The sequence below is a fragment of the Peromyscus eremicus genome, chromosome 6 (assembly GCF_949786415.1).
Source record: "Peromyscus eremicus chromosome 6, PerEre_H2_v1, whole genome shotgun sequence".
NCBI classification, from domain to species: domain Eukaryota; kingdom Metazoa; phylum Chordata; class Mammalia; order Rodentia; family Cricetidae; genus Peromyscus; species Peromyscus eremicus.
The window spans coordinates 55,140,694-55,163,825 of record NC_081421.1 but is presented as its reverse complement, the minus strand read 5'-3'; the positions used below and the strand labels follow the sequence as shown (position 1 = coordinate 55,163,825).

Below are 23,132 nucleotides of genomic sequence, written 5' to 3'. Positions count from 1 at the left end.
TATAATATCAAATGTTTGAATATTACATAAGCTTTGTTTTAAACCTTCATTCTTTTCCTAGTTGGAAACTTTAGATTTAATTAAGTCAAAGCAAATCTGATGTCCTAATGCAAAAGTGAATTGGTTTGAGGTTTATACATGATTATTTCAATACAATGTACAGAGCCTATGTTATTTTATACCTATGTGTCTTAGTCACTATTCATTGCTATGAAGAGACACTGTGCCTGTGTCAACTCTTCCCAGAGAATGCATTTAATTAGGGACTTACTTACAGTTTCAGAGGAGTAGTCCATTATAATCATGCCAGGGAACATGGTAGCAGGCATGGCAGGCATGGTACTGGAGAGCTTCATCCTGATCTGAAGGCACAGAGAGTGAGGTAGGGTCTGTCATGGGCTTTTGAAACCTCAAAGCCCACCTCCAGTGACACACTTCCTCCAACAAAGTCATACTTCCTAGTCATTCTAATCCTATCAAATAGTTCCACTCCCTGGTGACTAAGCATTAAAATATATGGACCTATGGAGGTTATTCTTATTTAGACCAGCACACTATGTCTACATCTCTAGAAAGAGGAGGTATTTTTTATAAGAAGCATATTTTGGTTTTGCATATATATTAGAAAATTTGTGTCCACTTAAAATCTTAATCTATGAAATTAAAATATGAAGGAAACACAATCAGACCATGTTCACAATGTGGGAAGTCAACAGTATTCATTTGGATGTTAGAAAAAAATAACTGTATCAGACACGAGAATGCTTTCGTCGGTTCTTATCATACTGCCATGCTTTAGATAAGACCTTTCAGGATAGGGCAACCATGAAGCTGTAACATAAGAATACAGTAAGAAACCAGATTCTCAGTGCTTTAAGGCAGAGAAACTGACCAAGCGTGCTTCACAATTTGCTTAGTAAGGCATCCTTCACTAATCCTATTTGATGTGTATGTGTGTCTGTGTGTCTGTGTGTGTGTGTGTGTGTGTGTGTGTGTGTGTGTGTGTGAGAGAGAGAGAGAGAGAGAGAGAGAGAGGGAGGAAGAGAGACTGTAGCTGCTTCTTCCTTGAAAGTACATTAGATTAGAAAGAAATATACAGTTGTGTGTGCATTTATGCTCCCAGCCTTTGAGATAAAAACTGAAATTCACTAAAATATTCAAGACATTAATTCTAGAAACAAGTGTTTAGAAGCCTTAATTGATATATAATATAGACCTTAAGGAATAAAAAATGGAGTGTCTTAATGACTTAATAACTAAATCGAACTAATGTGACCTGTAAAAGAATCAGTTGTATGCAAGAGAGGAGAATAATTTCAATTTAAAAATCTTGATTCTCGTCTCCAAAGATGAAGTTAAAATTGCTGTTAGAATAGGCCACTTGTTGGAATGCTCACTTCAAAATCACAGTTAATTTCATGGGAGGTTTTCAGTAAAGCTGAATTTTAATAATATTCACTAGTCTGGTTTAAAAATTTAAATATTCCTGCTTCTTTGTAATAAACACAAATGAAAACCTTTATACAACCGTGTCTTTCAAAAATGTGAATAGGGAAATTGCACAACACACTGGGACCATAAAAAGCAACATTTGAAGCAAAACCTGTAATTACAGTTATGCAAGTCTCCATGTAGTACCTCACTTAAAAAGCATTGCTTAACATTTATATGTCATAAATACATGTCTATAAATACATTAAATGAGTGCATAAATGGATGGCATGTCAGTTAATCAGCATTTATTATCTAAGTGAAGGATACAAAGAATGGCAAGAAAGGCTGCTATTTGAAACTCAAGAGCTTACTATATGGAAAGAAAATGAGTAGAGATAAGGTACTAAGAACTATAACATAGAAAGTTGTGTTATTCAGCTTTCTGTTACTCTAACAAATAATAGGGTAAAAAAAATTCTAGAGAGGTACTGTTGATCTGGGCTCATTATGTTGGAAATTTTCATCCACAGCTAGTTGTCGGTAATTTTCCATCTAGGTGGACAACTACATATAATGACAATGTATGTACTGGAGCAAACAGTTTACTTCAGTGTGGCGGGAAAGCAAACGAGAGGTGGGAAGAGATCATGGTCTCTCCATCCCCTCCAGGAGACTCCTCTAACGTTCTAAATTTCTTACACTATATCCTTTCTCATGAAGCTTGTACCACCTTCTAATAGCCCCAAACTGAGGAGCAAGCCTTTAACACATGGGATATGGATGGGTCATATAAGATCTAAACTATGGAAGTGATCTGCAATGGATGGATGAGGATCTACCCATTTTTTTGAGACAGGGTTTCTCTATGTAGTTTTGTTGCCTGGCCTGGATCTTGCTCTGTAGACCAGGCTGGGCTTGAACTTACAGAGATCCACCTGGTTCTGCCTCCCAAGTGCTAGGATTAAAGGCGTGCACCGCCACCATCCAGCTGGATCTACCCATCTCTTGAGAGGAGTGATTGATGCAAAGTATACCCAAAAGGTAATATTTGGCTAGCTTTGAGCCATTCACTAATTTTTTGAATAAATATTCCAGGTCTCTATGGCTTTCTGTACAGACACCAAAATATGTCTAAAGAAGCATCATTAAATAAAACATGGTAAGACCCATCAAAGAAAGAAGTTAATGCTGTAGTTACATAATCATAACATGGATGATCCATGACTGAAAAGAACAAATTGTTCTGGAAGAGGATTATGGAAAGCAATAATTTAGATTAAGTTAGCAGCATTTACCAAGTACAAGGTGTTGATAAGGCACATTCTAGCCAAAAAAAGGACACTCTATTGTTAATTCACTCAACTGGTATTTGCAAGAGAATGGAGATCAGACAAAACTCTTATATTAACGGCATCTGGAAATTAGCAGCAGAATTAACCTGCATTAGATTAGGACTATTTTAACATTATCTGATAAAACCCAAAAGACACTTATTTCTAGCTGTGATCAGATGAGAGAAGTGTGCAGCCATCAGAACACTTAGAAATTAGCATGAATTCTCTATTGTATAATACTAGTTGCTATTGTAAAGCAAAATTATAATGGCTACTGTGGCCAGCACGAACATCTATAATGACTGTAACCTAGTGAATTTCTTATAACTTCTTTTTCTCAGTAAACAGAAAGAGGGACAACTGCTTTCATTTGTACTGTTCATCTTGTCTCAGATGGAAAACAGGGACATTAGCACTGTAGCTTGCTCAATAGGCAGAATCAACAGATGTTCTTAAAGTATTTATGGACACAATGCATGTTGATTAAGCTGAGACAAATTAGAATATTTTTCACTTAAAAGGAATCTTTTGTTCAAGCTTCTGCCTTCAATGTGGAGGATCTGTTTTCTTGGAAAGGGCAATTTAGTTGTGTGATGTAAAAATGGGCAAGAAGGCTATATAACCCTGAATTCTTTTCAAACAGCTGTCATACAATATCAGCAAGGTGTTCTGTAAAATCTTTTCTGGAAATTGTGTCCTTCCTCTTGGATGTGTGTTGATGCATGCACCTGACATTGTCTTGGGTAATGGACAATCATGGAAGTCTTCAGCCAGGAGGTGACCATTAGGCTGAAATTGGTTACATCTTGCATGTTAATAATACATGGATGTGGTAACATGGAGAAATTTCCAAGTGAGGAGACAAAGTCCTGAGGAGTTTTAAAGAAGTGTGCTATTGGGCAAAACAATTAAGAAAACCCATGTGGTCTGAGTGCAGAGGGTGGGAAGGATAAACCTGGAGAAGTTTACAGGTTCACTGTTAGTATTAGTCATTTGTTTAATGATAAGGGGATCTAGAGAATCAGGAAAGGGAACTAATACTTTGAATATTTCTTTTTAGCTTACAGTTTCATGTTTTTCATTGGCTTGATTATTTTCCTTAAAAATGGAAAGGATGATGGTACACGCTTGGAATCCCAGCACTGTGGAGGCTGAGGCAGAGGGTCACTGAGAGTTTGAGTCCAGGTTGACCTAAATGCTGAGTTCAAGGAGGGACTGGGGTACACAGTGGAACTTTTTCTAAAATAACACAATACAAACTAAATAAATTATTTTGAATATTAATGACACTAGTCTTACATGGCTCATCTTATAATTTTCAATTATATGATACATTGGAGTGTCTTATGAATTTAGCAGAAGCTGTCTATTTGAACTCCCCCTCCCTACCCCGTGGCACCAAAATGCAATACAGAACTCTCTGGAGATGATGGGCAGTGGTTGTATGTCACTGCTTCCCCTCAAGCATTCCAGCCATAAAAGAAAGTAAACCATACTTCTCTGAACTTTGGATCGTGAGCTATGAAGGCTATTAGATTAAGAGAATTAAATGCATTGTTCACCTAAGTTATTTTCATTTTACAGTGGGTTTATCACTAGGTGCATCTCTGTACTATACTACATCAAGCCCATTCATCTGCACCTATTCTTTGTGTCAGTGATATAAGTCAGCAAAAGGAAATGTGACTCAGTAATGGCGAAAGGTTCTCTGACCATTGCTAGAGTAATCTCTCATTCCAAGATGTAAGCTTATCTTGCTTGACTCAGATTTATGAAGAGAAATTATCTTCTTGGCTACTTTGTTGCCAAAAGCTATAAATATTCATTTGAACTAAGCTATAAGTGTATCAATAATAATAATAATGTATTTGCTTATTAATGTCCCCTTATCATTATATAAACTTAGTGTATGCCTATTGTATATAGATGTACAGTTATGATATTTCAGATGTTTATTTTAGGTGGTTGTTTATTAGGAAGACAAATATATATAATGATAGAAATAAATTTATAACTTGCTATGGATTAAATTTACTTGAATCTATGTTTCCCTCCAAAATATATGGACATATTTTTAATTAAAAAAATGAGTTATTTTGATTTAGTGGTTGACTTTTTAATAGATAACATTTACTAAGCACTAAAGTGAATTATTACCTTTCCTAAGAAACATTCTCTGTATTTGCTAGAAATGTTTTATTAAAAATGACTAGTGGAACATAAGACTCCAAATTCCATCTTTTGCTAATCAGATCATCATATCAGTAATTTTGTATTGTTGTTTTTCATATGTATTAAATATTTGTGTTTTTATCCTTGCTAGGTTATCACCATTGGAAAACATGTTAAAGGGTACCATTATATCATCGCAAATCTGGTAGGTGAATTAATTGGCATTATTTTACTACCTACTAAGTTTTTATTAAGATTTATATATTTGTAATTCATGGATATGAGTGTTTCGTCTGCATGTATGTCTCTGCACCATGTGCATACAATACCTGTAGATTCCAGATGAGGCCTTAGGGTTCCCTAGAACTGGAGTTACAGATAGTTGGGAGCCCTCATGTGGGTGCTGCAAACTTAATCCTGATCATTTGGAGAACTAATCAGTGCTCGAAAATACAAAGCCATCTCCCCAGTGTTGCTGCATAATATTTTTAATTGAATATATTAATTTGGAATGATCATCATTCATATTTTTAAAATATAGTCCAATTATATTTTATAGATAATAAATGAAATATTTTATTTGGTTGCTTTAGGTTTACTTTTTAATCTACAACTTTAAATTAGTTCTATTTATTATGATGTGATATAAATATCTTCATAACAATATTTTCTCAAAAAATTATGTTGAAATTCTATACTAAGGGAAACCTTTAAAATATAAAGTTTAACTGTTTAATTATCCATTTTTCTGTCACTGCATTTTATAAACTTACTGCTTGCATTCTCACTTGAATTTTTAATATATAATATCTAAAATTGATGGGCATTTATGAGAGAGTTAAATCTAGAAATATGATATGTCAATAAAATTATCAATCATATATTGTAGATCATATAATCATAATACCTTGAAAATATTTTATTTCTGATTTTCTACATAGTATGTGAGTAATACAATGAAATGAAAACCGAGTTCTTATAAGAGTTGATCATGTTCTCATCAGGATTCTTATCAATTCAATATATATTAAAAAAGAATTGGCTAATTATATTTCTTCGGGTTTTTTATTTCTTATTTATAGCCAATCTATTTAGATTATTGAAGATTTTTGTATTTCTAAAATGGGCTTTAAAATAGTAGTAAAACAATCTTTGTTTTTCCTCATGGTCTATGAGTAGCTATGACCTTGTTTGTTGGAAAGGATCTCTGCACCACCTCATGCACCACCTCATGAAAAATATAATGAAAAAAAGGAAAGAGGCAGCAAACACAAGTTTATTCTAGGCCATGTGATAGACAGGACTCCACAAAGGCTTTGTATTTATGCAAATACAGGCTTCTTTTTAGGATTTATGGAGTATCAGCTTGTACTTCAGAAAACAGCCTGGTATGACAGAAAGACACACACACACACACACACACACACACACACACACACACACACACAAACAAAAAACCCAGAACAAAAGTTTCAAACAATAGTGTTTTCAAGTCAATAGCAGTCAGTGACCTGAGTCTGGAGGAAGTTGGCTGTTCAAGATGAAATTTCTCTTTGGTGGCATGATTACTAGCTGCTGTGGCAGTCTTCTGGGCTTTTCTCTTAGTGTGTATCTAGGAGATTGGAAAGGACTCTGTGTAGGCACAAGAGTTAACAGGAAACAAAGATCTGCAATGAGTCTTCGCTGAGCTGTGTTCCAGACCCGGAACAGCCTGTACACTCAGTCCCTTATGTGAATTGTGCCATTTGGTGAACAGCACAGAGCCACAGTGAAAGCTGCGATCTTTTAAAATGCCCAGATGGAGAAGATTATATTGGAACATTGAGAAATAACGACAGAAGGTGTCTCATCAATTTGAGAATTGATACGTAATGCCATGAAAAAGGAAAGAGCTGTCTAAGTGAGCAAGTCCATGCTCTTGTCATGATTCTATTTAAAAATCTACCTAAATTAATACTGAAGCTGAACTTGGGTCTGTTTTCCCTTTTCCAAACCCTTGATTTCCTCTCCTCACAAACTTTTGGTAACTCAGTGAAGAAGTCCCGATTCTGATGTAATTTCTGAGAATTTAGACATTTAATGACATTGAAATGCTAATTTCCAGATGCCATGAAGGTAGAGTTTTGTCTGATCTTGCAAATACTATTTGAGTAATAATTTAGATTAGGTTAGGGTGTTCTTCATGGAGTAGTATTCATCAAGTACAAAGTGTTGATAGGTCACATTCTATTGTTAAAGAATTAAAGAATTGTTTACAACCATCTCTTCTAACATGCATAAGAGACTGGCCAGAGGGAAAGTGTTAATTTTCTTTTGAGTACTTGGAAGATGAAAACCCTTCAAAATCAGTTGTCACACTAGAAATCCAAAGAGTCCATTTAGCACCAATTCTGTAGAAACAAAATTGTGGGGTAACATGGAGTAATCACTCTTTGTCCAGGTAAAAAGTATAATAATTCATATTTTAAATACTAACAACAAATAAAAGATCCATGCTTAATTGAGGATATATTTAATAATTATGCATTGCAGAATGAATACATTTAAAATGCAAGTACATTTATAATTGCAACATTGAAATTTTGACTTCTATTTCTTTGATTAAAAAAAATATGTTAAAATTCATGATAGCACATAATTTGAATTAATGAAAGTGTAACATGATTTGTAGGTTTCTGCTCATGAGTACAATACCTGTACTTGTCAGAAGGGGGCATCAAATAAGTTACTGGAGGATATGACCGGCCCAGTGTGGCTACTGGGAGGGAACCTGGGTCCTCTGCAAGAGCAGGACAGATGCCCATAATCACCCAAATTTCTCTCCTGGGCTGTAGCTATTTGATGAAATTCAATTATTGTATTAAATTTGTCTCTAATTTAATGTGAAATTGCATTTCTGTTAAACAATTAAGAACACCAATTGGGTGTTTGTTTCTTCCTCCTCATTTTAAAGCTATTTTATCAGGTGGGTGAATGATTGGTTTAATAGAGAATAGTTTGATCAATATTCTCCATATGTATGCACATGGCTGTGCTCCATGATAAACTCAATGAAGGAGACCCAGTCCTTACCCAACACATGGAAGCTGTCTCAGTATAAGAGAAAACTTCCTGTGAGCTTTTCATGAGATGATCCGTCAGTAAACATGTTGAATAGAGGCCCACTATGATGCCTATATGATGTGAGGTGTGGTGAGGAGCATTGGCTGTTAAATATAAGAAACCTTTTACATAGGCATTTTCTCTCTCCTGTGTGTGTTTAACATTTAAAGACACAATGTGTAGAGAGGCACAGGAGAGGTTAACTTCCACAGAGATAACACAAATGTGTTTTATATCTAGGGATTTACTGATGGAGACCTGCTGAAAATTCAGTTCGGAGGTGCAAATGTCTCTGGATTTCAGATCGTGGACTACGACGATTCCCTGGTGTCTAAGTTTATAGAAAGGTGGTCAACACTGGAAGAAAAAGAATACCCTGGAGCACACACAGCGACAATTAAGGTTTGCATTAAGGGAAAGAGAGTGCTTAGAAAATACAAGAAGGTATAGTGTGCAGTCCAAAAGATGGCGAGCACACAGACTGATGAACACACTTTCAATATTTTGCTAGTTTACATAAGAAAAAATGGTGTGTTACTGTAGTGTTCTTCTGTCTGCATCTCCACAGTGTTTTCATTCATTTACTTATCTATGGGAATTTTTATAGTCTGTGGATTCTCAGCTGGGATCTTTGGGGGCAAGTTAAAGGACAGGATTCTGCCTGCACTCACAGTACCATGAGGGCAGACAATAGAAAGACCATCATAGGGGAGAGCACAATAAGCCATGGAACACATGGCAGGCAAGAACATAAATTATATGTCTTGGGAAGCCTTGTCTGAGGAAACCATTTTTAAACTTAAGAACCAAAGGACAAAAAGCTCTGGCTGTCACTTACAATATTTTGTCTGCAAGTAAATCAAAGAAAGAATAATACAGGTGGGCTTTTTATCAATCATCTCACTTGTATACAGTTTAGACAATAAGCATATGACCACACATAAAATGCATACATGTGGTATGTAAGTGTGTGGTATTTATAAAATAATTGAACATGAGTAACATGGACAAGTCAGAAAGATGATAAAAAAATGATTACTTTAATAATGGAAACATCAACGTGATGCCTACACAGTCAGGCAGAATCCTTGAAAGCTAACTGAAGTAAGTGCCTTACCATGAAGTGTGTTGGCTTGCTTTGTCCAGCATGCATTTGGGAACTAAGTTTTTCCTCTGTATATTGTGTAGACACTCGTGCACATATTTACTACTAATTTAGGTATTTCTGCTAATGAGAGTACTTATCCCTTGTTGCTGATATAACTGAGAGTATAATTAAGATTCAGACTCAGTTAAGACAGTATTATTAAACTGAGGGCAAATGGTTTAGAGCACACATAATGGTCTTTTTTTATGGAATTGGAAATGTGTTAAATTAAGGAGAAAAGGTGATTATATATATGTATATATACATATATATAAACAAACATTAGTGATTGTGTAATATGGAAATATATATATAAAGTTATCAGGGAAGTAGTTGATCACACATAAAGTGGATAGATGATTATACATTTGTATCTAGTTATGGAATTTCCCTAAATAAACTATAGAAAGTTTGAAGTTCTATATTTGGTATATATGAATGGATCCTTTGAATTTCAGAGAGCCATTTTCTAAAATGTTTAAAAACACTTTATTTTTTCTAAAAGGAAAGTGAGTTCCTGTTTGATGATCTTGACTTGAACATTTATGCTATCTATTATTTGATCTTATGGGATATTGTAATGTAACACAGCTCCTGAGAATGACATTGGACACTTACTGTCATAGGGCATGTCTCCATCTGGTTTAATGGATATTTCACAGCTCATGCATCCCTTCACTGAACTTTAGGCTTCTGTCTTTTGATAAATGATACTGTTTAAGATGTGTAATGGAGAGTGCATTCCTCCCACATCCTTAAATAGAATCCACTTTCTCTTCACATTCTTCTAGTACTCATTGTGGTGTCCCCATACTGCCTCTTTGAGAAACATAGAAAATGAGATTTCATTTTGTCTCCTAGAATCCACATCATCATTTGCCTTCATATGTCTTATATCAAGATTTGTGGGGAATGAGGAATCCAGAAATTTATTCTATTAAAATTTTGTTGAAACTTTGTTCCGGAATTCAATCTGTTGAGCTCACCCAATGTGCCTTTTCTTTGCTTCCTTACCTTCCACAATGTCTTCCTCTTGGCTGCTTCGCCCAATTTTCAGAGAGTTTATTACAGTTCATCATAGTGGGATACTGCAAAGTAGGAAGGCTTGCAGGTTTAAAACAGATTTGGAATCTGCATTTGATTAGTTCAGGGTTCTCATCCATGTAGCGCAATCATGGCTGTTATTTCCTAGCTGTTGTGAAATTTAGAAATGAGTACTAAATACCGTTCAGTAGATGTTATCACATTATGAGAACCATAGATCCTAATAAAGACTCATGGCTTTCCCTATCCTTTTCCAAAATGCAGGGAATTTCAGCCAGTTGCTAAAGTCTATTCCAAGTTGAACATGTTGCAATTTCTCTATTTTACCCCAGAGGCTTCATACAGATCACTGAAAGCCTTTAGGGGAAATTCATCTCTGGGCTGGAGTTCATTCTAATTCAGATATATATTGCTCTGTACTAGAGGGCCAAGGAATGAATCACACAACAGAAATAAAAGAAGTATGAACTTTGACTTTGAGAACGCACAGTCCAAAATAAAACACAAATATATCAATGAGCAAATATAATAAAGGACAATGTGTGTCAGGAAAGCCATTTCCCTCCAGCTAATTAGAACAGAGTGTGGGAAGGAGGTCAAGAAAGCCTTTTTGTATGGGGACACCAGGATACTTTTTACATGAAGCTAAAGCTGAAAGAAAAGAAAAGAAAGGGGATTTGGCAAGGAGTATCATGTGGAGACATAAAGTCATCCCCCAGCGTGATAAATAGAAAACTGCAAATCTTATGCTATTATAAGAAATAATTTGGAACTTGTGAAATGAAACAGGCATGTTTTACTTGTAAGTACTACAGCTACTCAGCTGTCCGTAGATCTAAGAGGCTATAATTACAAGAGAGGGCCCCATGATATCCACTGGAAATGAGCCTAAACTGAGTGGATTCCTGAAACCATAGAGCATATCAAGCTCTACAATAGTGTCTACTTAATTACTATTTTACCTTTGGTCAGTAGTTCTCTGTGCAGTTCAAACAAAGCTGTTAACTACAGGCTGGGGTGAAGGTTAAATAATTACAGAACATTAGCATAGTATTAGAAGCATAAAAGTAAATAAAGGTCTGTTTCTTTTCCCAACCCTTTTCAAAAATGAAGGAACTTCGATCTTTTGTTTTCCCTGTCCTCTCTCTTCTCTCCCTCCATTGTTCCCTCTACCTTACCCCCACAGGCACATAGGCACATACACACTGCATTTGTCATATATATATATATATATATATATATATATATATATATATATGTATATATTGATTATAAAGTTCAATTTATACATTAGGCACACTTAAATATTAGCAACAGTCAATGACAAAACAGATCCACAGCAATATACCGTAATGCATGTAATGTAAATGTGGTGCCATAATATCTTCCTGTGCCATGCTCATTCTTCCCTTATGTGATAATTTGGGATGATGATACAATGTCTCTGTGATGAAGTGAGGCAAGATAGATGATGCAGGCATTGCATCACTTTCCTCCTTTCCTTATTGAGTTGGGAATTTTTACTTTTTCACACAAAAAAGTTCTTTATAGGCTCACCAACACATCAAAATTTGCATTCCTACTGTACTGTGGTGACACTGCTAAGTACAATGAAGCTGTCTTTAGAAGGATCTGAGCAAATTCTCTAGAGTGGACCTGGTATGGATATATGAATAATAGGAGGGTGCCATGTGCAGGGTGGATGGACTGAACAACGGGATGACCTACATGTCGTGCAGGACAGAGTGGGATGGAATGAGTTATATCCTGAGCATCAAAGAGGAATACAATTCAAAGATTATGAATATATATATATATATATATATATATATATATATATATATATATACTAACAAATAATATAAAAGTCTACTTTTAGGTTATAGTTGAACACTGAAAGTTGTAACCATGAAGATAAAGATATTAATATGAGAAAACTAATATTTTTTATAATCCTTTTCTACTTTTATAGGTAGAAGTAAGAAGGAGCTCTGTATGTGTCTAAATAAAGACTGTATTTCAGTGTATTTTTTTTGCTTAAAGCAAGGGAGGCAAACCTCTATAATGAAATTACTGTCTAGCGAGGTAATTCTCTTTCATGCTGTTTTGGAGGGCCTTGTTTGTTGTAACAGATACACTGTTGTTTAAAATCACATTTTAGGACTTTACAATAAAAATTGGAAAAATCTTAGGCAGTAAGAGCTGTTGGTATAAAATCTTATTTGATTCTAATTCACCAAATCAAATTCTTCTATGGCTAGGCTTTAGAAATTATATCAAGTTGTAGGAAGGAGAAATAAGTGGTTCAGAGTAAAAATTCATAAAAACTTAATACAGATTCCACAGTTTCTTAATTAAAATATATTCAATTGGTACCTTCGAAATTTCATTTTAATATTTTACATATTTTAAGTAATGATCAAACAAATAGCAATTTTTAAATTTCTTCATGCTTACATAATTAAAAGTAATTGGAGTCATAGCACTGAGTCATTAAATCTGATTCTCACTAACGTTCTAGTGACTTGTGACAACACTCATGTATTCATTCTTCTGATCAAAATATATTTATTGAATTTCTACTCTGTAGAAGGCATTTTTCTTTGTTAGATAAAACACAAAAATATTCATGAACTTTTATGTCAGAAGCCAATAATCACTTTGTAGCATTGGCAGAAATCGCCTTGTCATCATCTCAGACTTTCCTCTTTATTACCATTTATGAATTTTTGAGTTCCCATTGATGCCTGTGTCCTCTCCAGCCTCTGCAAACTCCTCTTTACATCAACTTTCCCATGACATTTCACAGCAAGTCCAACCACCATGTACTCTTTAGACCAAACATTTGGAAATATTAACACTACCCTTCCTCTCACAGCTATTATCCAACCTGGCAGGAAATCCATTAATTCTGTCTCAGTTCTCACCAAGCCTTGTCTTGTCCTCTGCAACCATCTCAAACCCAACCACCACCTACTCTCTGCCCTGTTATGATGCCATCTTGAGAACTGCTTCCCCTGTTTCATACCTTCAATTTTTGTGTTCCCTTTAAAACGAATTCAAAGTGTGTCATGAGTCTTCTCCAAAAGCTTCAGTATCCTTTTGCACTTTGCATAGACATCAAAGTTGTCTCCTTGACATAGGAGTTGCTCACATTCTTCACCTCACATGTGGCCTCAGTTCTTGGCAATGTTCCCTCACCAATTTCGCTTCACCTGTATTCTTCCATTTTAATCCTTAAACATTCTGACATTTTCCCACTGAGTGCCTCTACATTGACTATTCCCTCTTCTAGAACATTCCTTCCTTATATGTCTGCAGAAGTAAGCTCCTTATGGTTCTTCAATCTTAATCAAATGACATCTCTTCATGGGAGCTGGGTATCAGTTCTTTAAACCATATGCTTTACTCCATCCAAGGGAGGTGACATTGTAGCACTTCTGTTTCAAGGTATTTTTTTTTCCTTTTGAAATTATTCTTGACCTCTACTGTAACATATTTGTAATTAATTTATTCATGATATTGTTAGTTTTATCTCCATGTTTGTAAGTCAATGTCAAGTTGTTGGTTGATCCATCACAAACACATAAAGTAAAAACTGAAGCATAGTGGCTTTGAATAACAGTTTCCTGCATGCACAAGTAGAGGAAGGTATTGCCTACAAGGATCATGGAGGGATGGTTATGGAGTAGAAAGACTTCTTGGATGAAACAACAGAGTTTGAAACCTGAAGGTGAATAAGCTACAAAGAGCAGGGGATCGAAGTCTATAAGAATTGGAAAAAGAACATGCAAAGTTTCCCACTTAAGGAAAATAGACAAATTTTCTATCAGTCTGAGGACTGAATAGAGATGTCATAAGGACTGTGCAGAGTCAAGGAATGCTGACCACACAGGTATGAGGCTCTGAGTCCCACTCCCAGCATGGTGAAAGTCTGTAACATTCAGGAGATGGGTGCTGATCAGCTGGACTCAGGAGGTTACTGGATTCCCTGGTGACAAGGTGTTGCAGGGATCTTGGAGGAGAAAAGTATCACAAAGTTGTCTGGGCAGACCAGGATGGGGCCTGAATTGTGACTATGCCTCAGGGTGGGCAGAAACAGATGGATTCAATGCCTTGACATTTTTTCTTAATTTCTTTATAAAATAAATAACTGCAGAAGTCAAAGCCTTTATATCTGATTTATTGATAAGTGCCGTTGAAAGCTATGTTCAGATTTTTTAAAAATGCAAGACCCTAAGAAGCATGTGCTTCTTTTATAGATGCTGATTCTAAATCACATAGTGTTTGCACAAGAGAGGCTCAAAGAAGACATTTGTAGAAAGAACAGTAATGATCTGGAAAAAATAAGCAAGAACTTTGCAATTATCAGGCTATCAAGAAAGAAAATACTGGATTATTGTTGCTATGGAATTTGCTTTAAGTCTCTTCTACAAGCAGAAGAGCCCTGTGCTGTTTGCTCTGGTGATAAACTGGGAAGTTGTAGTAATCTGACCTGACTTTGTATTTACAAGGGACAATGGAAAATAGATCTTTCGCTTCTCTTAAAGATTTCAAAAGGAGGCAGAGTATAAATAGACTTGTTAGTGTAGCAAACATGAAAACTATTTTCATTTTTAGATACATTTTGTGACTTCAGTGTTTCTACCTTGCAAGACATGCCTATCCATGCTTCCTTTTCATATAGTAACCTTTGCTCCACTCTGTGACTTTGATGTCCTGATGGTATTAAGGAACTCAACTACCATCAGGGACTAACATTTGTGTGGCACTTTAAATAATGGCTTTCACATAAGAATCTCATTTTACTCAGGAGTTGACTTAACACATATTCTCAAACTTTCTTAATTGCTGCCCTAAGAGAATTATTGGACCTGTCTGAAAATAGTATAATCTTTCTTAGTCCAGTAATTAGCATCCTGCATTAAATAGTACCCTGAGAGCCTAATAAAATTAACTCTACTTTGTGAATATTTAAACTGACCACAGACACAGCGAAGACTCAGTGTTTACTACTGCAAATATTAAAATAATTCATAGCACCACAAAGGTTGGTGCATTTAAGCCCCTGTACTTGATAGTTAAAAAAAGACATATGTAAATTAATATCATATATTTACAATACTGATGTTGCCAAAATTATATATCCTGAAAAAAGTATTTGCAAATAAATATATATATTGCCATTTGAATGAATTATTCATATTTATGATTATAAAGAAGGACATCTGTGCTCAGCTGCATTCACTCAATTCTTCCTGCAAAGAACATGTGTAGGTCAGCAAGATTTCTTCAAAATATCAGCTGCAACAATTATACGAAAAGCCACTTTGGGCCCTTAGTAAAACCTATATAATTTTTTTTTTAATTTTTGCTGAATCTCTGCTCTCACCCATGGTCTGTCCATCATGTAAAAACTCCAGTGACTGGTGGGTAGACATCTTTGGTCACCAAATGTAGAAATTGAAGCCAGAGTAATCACTCTAGACAGTCTGTGCTTTTTCATAAGTTGTTAACTCTAAGGAACTGTGGACAAGGACAGTGAGAGAGTGAGGAAGGTGACTGATTCAGCCATGAAATGAAAGCTCTGCCTCTGAGCAGGTCCTCACTGTGGCTGAATCAAATCCAGACATTGCTTTAAACTGAACCTCTTTTTCTATAGGAGTTTGTGTAATTAGCTTTACTGAGGATTTGAATCTGTAAGTACGCAATTCCAAGTCTCTGATTGTAAGACGCTTGCTCCTTAAGTAAGATTTTTGTATTGAAATTGACAATCTTTATATTTTAGGCATATAATATATATATATATATATATATATATATATATGTGTGTATATATATATGCATTTAAATGTGTTCATTTGAAAATAACAGTCTTTCTTTTTCCACAGTCATTGAGATTATTTTTGTTATTCATGGAAAATAATAAAAGATGCTAATTCTGGTTTCTTTCCACTGAGCTCTCACTGTCCTCTTGGGAATTGTGACTGGCTTGTGTGATTGCCAAAGAGGTGGAGTTTCATGAAGGTTTCATGCCTCTATGCACTGCAGTTCCAAAGGGCACATGTTCAAGATGCTTTACAGTAAATTAAAGATGACCTTATCACAGACAGCTCCTCCAGAGGGTGGACAGTTGGTGAATTTGAAATTAAGATAAGTGAATAATTTTAGGCTCACAGTGCACTTTCTCCCACTGTTCTTTTTCCTTGAGTCTCTATTTGATTCTTAGACATCTAAATTTTTCTTATACATTTATTTAACTGTCAAAGACCCCACTATTTTTATCCTGTTAATAATTATTTTGTAAAGCACAGAATCAGAATATTATATTGTGCAAGACCCTTTAAAGGTATATAATAATTTGCTGGGAGGTAGTGGCAAGCTCCTTTAATCCCAGCACTTGGGAGGCAGAGCCGGGGGGATCTCTGCGAGTTCAAGGCCAACCTGGTCTACAGAGCGAGATCCAGGACAGGCACCAAAACTACACAGAGAAACCTTTTCTCGAAAAACTAAAAAAAAAGGGCATATAATAATTTGCCTTAGTAAAAAAAAAAAAAGGCATATAATAATTTGGTATAGTTAAATAACTCATGCTCTTGTAGGAATGACTATGAGAATTCTTACCAAGCAGTGAAACTCCAATCCTGAAGTACGTTATGCAAAGCATTATTTTACAGAAAGTTAGGCATTGTTAAAGAACATTTTAATTGTCTGGCAGGACTGAGAAGGTGGGAATTATCACTCAGCTGTCTCAGGCTGCGCTGTTTATTGTGCTGGTGACCTATTTACTTCACTGATTAGATGACAGAATTCTGTTTTTGCAGAACAGGTAGTGATTTTTAAAGCAAGTGAAAATACCCTTGCTTTACAGCAAGATTGATAGTAATCAAAATGGACTGCCGGTCAGCCACAACACTTTCAGCATATTTTACAATTTGCCAAGCCTTCATTTCCTATCCATCTACTTACTCAACTCAGCATTTACCAAACGAAGCGGCAACTGTCACGGTGTGCCGGGGACTGACTGACTGGCTTCTTCGGATTGAAGACTTTCTGTTTCTACATAGTGACAGTCCAGGCGAACCAGAAAGTCAGGCCATCATCTCAGAGTTACAGAATACTGGCTTCGAATTCCTCCCTGGTAGCAAAATCTGGGGGCTCGGTGTAAAGACAATATTTTATGATCTGTAATCTTCACCTATAAAAACAGAATAAAACTATTCATAGCTTTAGGCATTGTAATAACTACCAGATCACAATAAAATTATTTGTGGCTTTGGATCTTTTTCATAATGACCATATCACAAATGCTAAACAGAGAACAAGGGGAATGTGGACTCTCTTCCATCATCTTGCTGTTCAGTACCTGCCAAAGCAGTACAGACACTGTTTTTGTTTCTCTAAATCTTACAGTGGTCCTCAACTTTCTTAATGCTGTGATCCTTTAATATAGTTCTTTATGTTGTGGTTACCCCCCCCCAACATAAAATTGGTTCATTGCTATTTCATAACTGCTATTTTGATACTGTTGTGACTCATAATGTAAAAATATGAAGGGTATGAGATAGATGACCCATGGGGTCGTGCCCCACATGTTGAGAATGTCTACCTAAGAAGCATCCCATAGCAGCACTTTACTAACCACCCCAAGACAATGGAGGATCAAGTGGCAGGTCTGAGTCCAGGCCTGCTTTATGACATACAATTTTTGTGCTTTCTAAACTCTACTCAAATAATTTTCAGTTTTATAACAAATTGAAAATGATGCAATTTATAGGACTTAAAAAATATTTTAGTAGTGAGTAAAGGTTATTATCTCTGTTTTAAATACCATTTTCTATGTTTTCAGGATATAGAAAACACGTGTTAAGAAAACATGACACCATATGGTAATCTACAAAAGCTCAAATTGTATTCATGGAATCTTCTTTTAAGTTTGTTATGCACGAGATGAGATAAACACAAACTTTTTCCTCTCTGCCTCCTTTTTTAGTGTTAGAAATGCCATCTTCTGGTATCAGTGATTACACTATTCCATTATTGGATGATTTGCTTGGTATTATTGGACATAACAAACATTTAAATGCACATTTTATTTTATCTTTGAAATATAAGTCTCAACAAATACACACTTAAAATGGAATAAAGCATGCATTTGGAAAACGGACCATGAAAATGATTCCCCAGATTTCTTGCGCTAGTGTGGTGATGCTGGGCCTGTGGGAAGCACTAAGCTGAATGGCCCCCCACTGAAGAATAAATTTCTAACTGAGCTGAGAGAGTTCACAGAACATAAACATCAGGGCAGATGTGCCGCAGTTATTTTCAGAGAAGAAGATAGTTACACAGTCATCATGCTCTCTTCAAACTAATTTATATATACTTTAGTGAGCAGTGTAATCAAATGGAAATATTTCACTCTCCAGTCAAAATTGTGAGCACACTTGTTTAGGAAAATAAATGGACCACAAATGCAGAACAGAAGCTAAAACGCCTTGCATCACATACTGCTGATTGTCTAGCAGCTCAGAATTGCATTTCTGACTGTGTGTTTTAATTTAAAAAGATGAACTGAACATGTGTTTCAGTTGGAACACTTGAGGAAGGTTCAGGGGACTTTTCACCCCGTGAGCATGCTCAGCTGCAGTGGGGATGTGCTGCATGGATCAGATTGCTTTTAGTTCAGCTTAATTGTATTTCTAATGTATTTTGCCCACATTTATAGTCCTCTAAAACAGTTAGTGGGTGGCTTCATGGGTATCTCCCTGTAGTGAGAGCAAACTGACTTAATGAAGATCTTGGCTTTTAGCTATTATAATTTCAATATGAATCGTAATACTTTCTTAATATCCAACTTATTCAATTTAAGTTCCATTACTTATTCAGAGACCTAGGCATTAATGTTAAGAGTTAATTTGGCAATGAACTGAATAGTGTACAGAGAGAAAATTAATCAATGCTTTTCACTGGGGCATAATAAAAACAGACACACAGTGAGGCAGATAAAACTTGCTATGACCTTTATTATCAACATCAGCAACTCTTCTCTTAAATCCACTTGATTTTCTGGTAGGAATGTAATACAGTGTGCAAATGATTCATGAGTGCTTTAGAACACTGTGAAAGCAATGAAATAAACTGCTTTTCCATCTGATTAGCTCTTCTTCCACTTTTAAAGGTGATAGACTTGTTACACGCTTCTCATTGACGAGAATTTGAAAACTTAGTTGTAATACTCTATCTCTTCAGTTATTTTTTGAATCATGAGCATAATTTGTGCACATGTTAGGCAGATACTCTGCTACAGATACCCAGCCCTAAAACATTTTCTTGTTGTCAGAAATTTAAGTTTCTTCTAATCATTGAATAATGCAAACAATGCAACTTCAATTTTATTGTCTATAAAAGTTCTCTGTACAACAAAATATTTTGTGTAAGATAAGTTCCAGAAATTTTATTTTAGATTAAATGATACAATTCACTTTGGTGACTCTGTATTTTGTCTAATGTTTTGCATGTACATTTATAGGTTAAGATTACAAGTTTGGCAAAAAAAATCTGTTGAATTTGAAGTGTCTTAAGTAACTCAAATGCAGCCATCTGGGAGATATGTACACACACATACACACATACACACACACACACACACACACACACACACATCTACATTCAGGAGACTGTATAGAACAACATTCAGGAAGTATCTAATATATGCAATGCATTCCAGACAATGTTGATATGCATTACAGAATGATCCAGATTTCTATCCAGAAGAGATTTTTAAATTCCTCAGAAAATGCAGGAAGTGTGAAAACTCACATATGTCCTGAAGTGACACTATATCACAAGAGATATTTTGATGGCTAACATTTGAGAAGAGATTTTAAAAAGTAAATTATAACTTAACATAATAAAAAAATGTTTGAAATTTTAGCATTTGGGAAACTGAAACAAGAAGATTGAAAGTTCGTGGTCAGCCTGGGATCTCTTCCTAACAACAACAACAAAAAGTAATAGTAACAACAAACCAAGGAATGTTTACAGATAAAGCATGTCTGAATAGAGTTACAGAGCTCAGTCACAATGTACTTCCCATGGCCTCACACCCATTTCCATTCCTCTCTGAAAGAGTATGGTCTATGTGCGACCTCTGGCCTACTCTTTTTCCTTCGTTCCTTCGTTCCTTCCTTCCATCTTTCCTTCCTTTCTTCTTTCTTTCCTTCCTTCTTTCCCTCCTTTCTTCCCTTTTTCCTTCCTTCTGTCCTTCTTTATCCCTTCATCATTTCTTCTTGCCTTTTCAATATGCCAAACCCTATCGTAGTCTCTTAAGAATCCAGTGGTAACAGCCAAGGTCTACCCTTCCCTGAAGTACCTATTCTGATGGGGAGATTAGTTAAAGGAAACAAGTGAAGAATGTTCACATAGTCAGATGCTGGGAAATGCTATAAATAAGACAAACAGGAAGGTAGCTGGGAAGGCTATGTAGGAAGGCCAGCACTACCAAAGCCGCGTGTAAGAGTCTATGGGTGGCATTCACAGCCTTGGACCAATGAATAGCACTGAGTGAAAAGCAAAGAAGATTGATATGTGAAGACAGAATCAGAAGTTCCTCTCAAAGTATTCTCCTAAGAAGGAAACAGAAAAATGGGATGGCTATTTGAAGAAAACATCAGCACAAAGAATTTTTCTGCATCCTTTCTCTTTTTTCCACCCCTCCTCTCATCTCTTATTTCTTCTCTATTCCTCTCATTTCTTCCTTTGGTTGTGGTAGGAGATAATAAAGAAGTTGATTTTTTTTTTCAGAGACAGGGTTTCTCTGTGTACCTTTGCACCTTTCCTGGAACTCGCTTTGTAGACCAGGCTGGCCTCGAACTCACAGAGATCTGCCTGCCTCTGCCTCCCGAGTGTTGGGATTAAAGGTGTGTGCTACCATCGCCTGGCTAAGAAGTTGAATTTTTTACAGAGACAATTCTATAGAGAGAGTGTGCTGATTGAAGGACATTGTATGTGTCATTCCAGAAACAAATATGTTTAAGGAAACCAGAGGTATACAAGTAAAACACTTCAGGAGGGGGCCTTGGAAGAAGTGTGGCCAACTCTGTTCTGTCGTCAACTCAGGGGGTTAAATGTTTTGTGAGCTTTAGATATTTCACCAGGTGACAATAAAGAAACTACTATCTAGGGACCTCTTTCTCTCCACATTACAATGTAATTGGAATGAGTTTTGAGAGCGAGGAGCAGATGAAGGGTGCTGTATTTAAAAAATGACGTGACTCACGGTGGGAGGAGAAGCATGAAGTTACTGGAGAATAAGATTGCTCGAGTGTACTGCAAGCCGTTTGGGACTTTAGTTAGGAATTTAGTGTCACCATATCAGTTGTTGCAGTGGACTACTGCACGGTGAGGGTCCCTTCCCAGATCCCGGATTAGACACAAACCACACCCAAGTACCTGTTTTCACAGAGAGATCCTTTGTTAGTTAGGGAAGAAAAGTTAATGTGGCTGCTTTCCGACCCTGACAGACAAAACAGCAGCAAATGACCTTTCAGGTGTAATTCTTAGGAAGAGAAAAAGGGGAAGTCTGTGTCAGGATGGGCTAGGATGCCATGGTAAAGGAGATTGGGGCTGAGGGAGAAGGAGAAGGGTACAAGGGAAAGGGGGAAGGGATGTTTGTCCCAGAGGGACAAAGGACTGCTTCTGGAAAAAGAAGGGACAGAAGTGGCACATAGGCAAACGGCAGTTAATAAAGATGAAGTGTTTAATTTTAATTGGGCATGTTAATTAGGTGAGTCAAAGAAGGCTTTTGATTGCTGGACTTGGTAGTCAGCTTCAGGAGGAAGAAGTGGCCTAATAAGGGAATAGACCTTGCTGACTAGCTTTAGGAATGTAATCTAATTGTTTTCAGCAAGGCAGAGGGAATGGGAAAAGGGTAAGACCTGGCAGAACTATGCTAATGCCTGCTCAGTGGCTCTGAGTTTGAGCTAGCGTTATCATAGACTGTTAAAGCATAAAAATAGCCGAGGAATGATGGAGTTTGTTTCTTTTCCTCAACACCAGAAACATACGGGAGAATGTAAATAAATGGTCTAACACCACTCTAAGGTATATGTGAGCACTACCAAGTTGAATTAAAGATTCAGAGTAAAAAAAAAAAATCACCTATTTTCTGTCTATTTTAACCAATGACTCTATTATTGGACATCGAAGATATGTCTATTGTTACTTTGAAAGTCTATATATCATCACAGCTGGCCATAAAGTGCTGGTTCAATGAGAAACCAATCTCAAAAAAAAAAAATGTAATAAACTTTCACTTAAGTTAGCTGAGGTATTAATGTATTTGGACATGTTGTGTGTTCAGAACATGTTCCGTATTCCCATTATTCACATTCTTGTTCGATTCTAAGGTAGCTAGATGGAGGTGTGTTTAACTTCTTGGACCTTTTTGCCCGCTCTCTGTGTTGCATGGTAGGTAAGAGTAGTCTGGATGACCTGTGTTGCGTGGTAGGCAAGGTCGTGTGCAGCAAAGCTCTGAATTTTCTCCCGTCCTTATAAAATGTGTGATTCCTTTTAGTATACGTCTGCCCTGACCTATGATGCCGTCCAAGTAATGACTGAAGCATTCCGTAACCTTCGAAAGCAGAGGATTGAAATCTCCCGGAGAGGCAATGCAGGCGATTGTTTGGCCAACCCAGCTGTGCCTTGGGGCCAAGGTGTAGAAATAGAAAGGGCCCTGAAACAGGTCAGTTTCACAGAATGAGTGCTAATGTGACTCCACACAGTCGTTAAGGTGGTTTTTGGTTATTTTGTCAAAACATGTAAGTCATCTTTGTTGTATTCCTTATGTTGAACACATGGCCATGTTGTTTCCTCAGAGCACAAAGGTAGGTTGAAGAGTA

At 36.2% G+C, this 23,132-nt stretch overlaps 1 protein-coding gene across 3 annotated transcripts in view; it reads left to right on the top strand.

Moving 5' to 3' along the window:
• Positions 1-23,132, top strand: part of Gria2 (glutamate ionotropic receptor AMPA type subunit 2) — a 120,407-nt gene that overhangs the window by 72,282 nt on the left and 24,993 nt on the right. For all 3 annotated transcript variants that reach the window (XM_059264748.1, XM_059264749.1, XM_059264747.1), the window contains exons 5-7: positions 5,092-5,145; positions 8,283-8,444; positions 22,808-22,975. In XM_059264748.1, the coding sequence (XP_059120731.1) occupies positions 5,092-5,145; positions 8,283-8,444; positions 22,808-22,975 (384 nt within the window). The remainder of the gene's footprint in view (positions 1-5,091; positions 5,146-8,282; positions 8,445-22,807; positions 22,976-23,132) is intronic.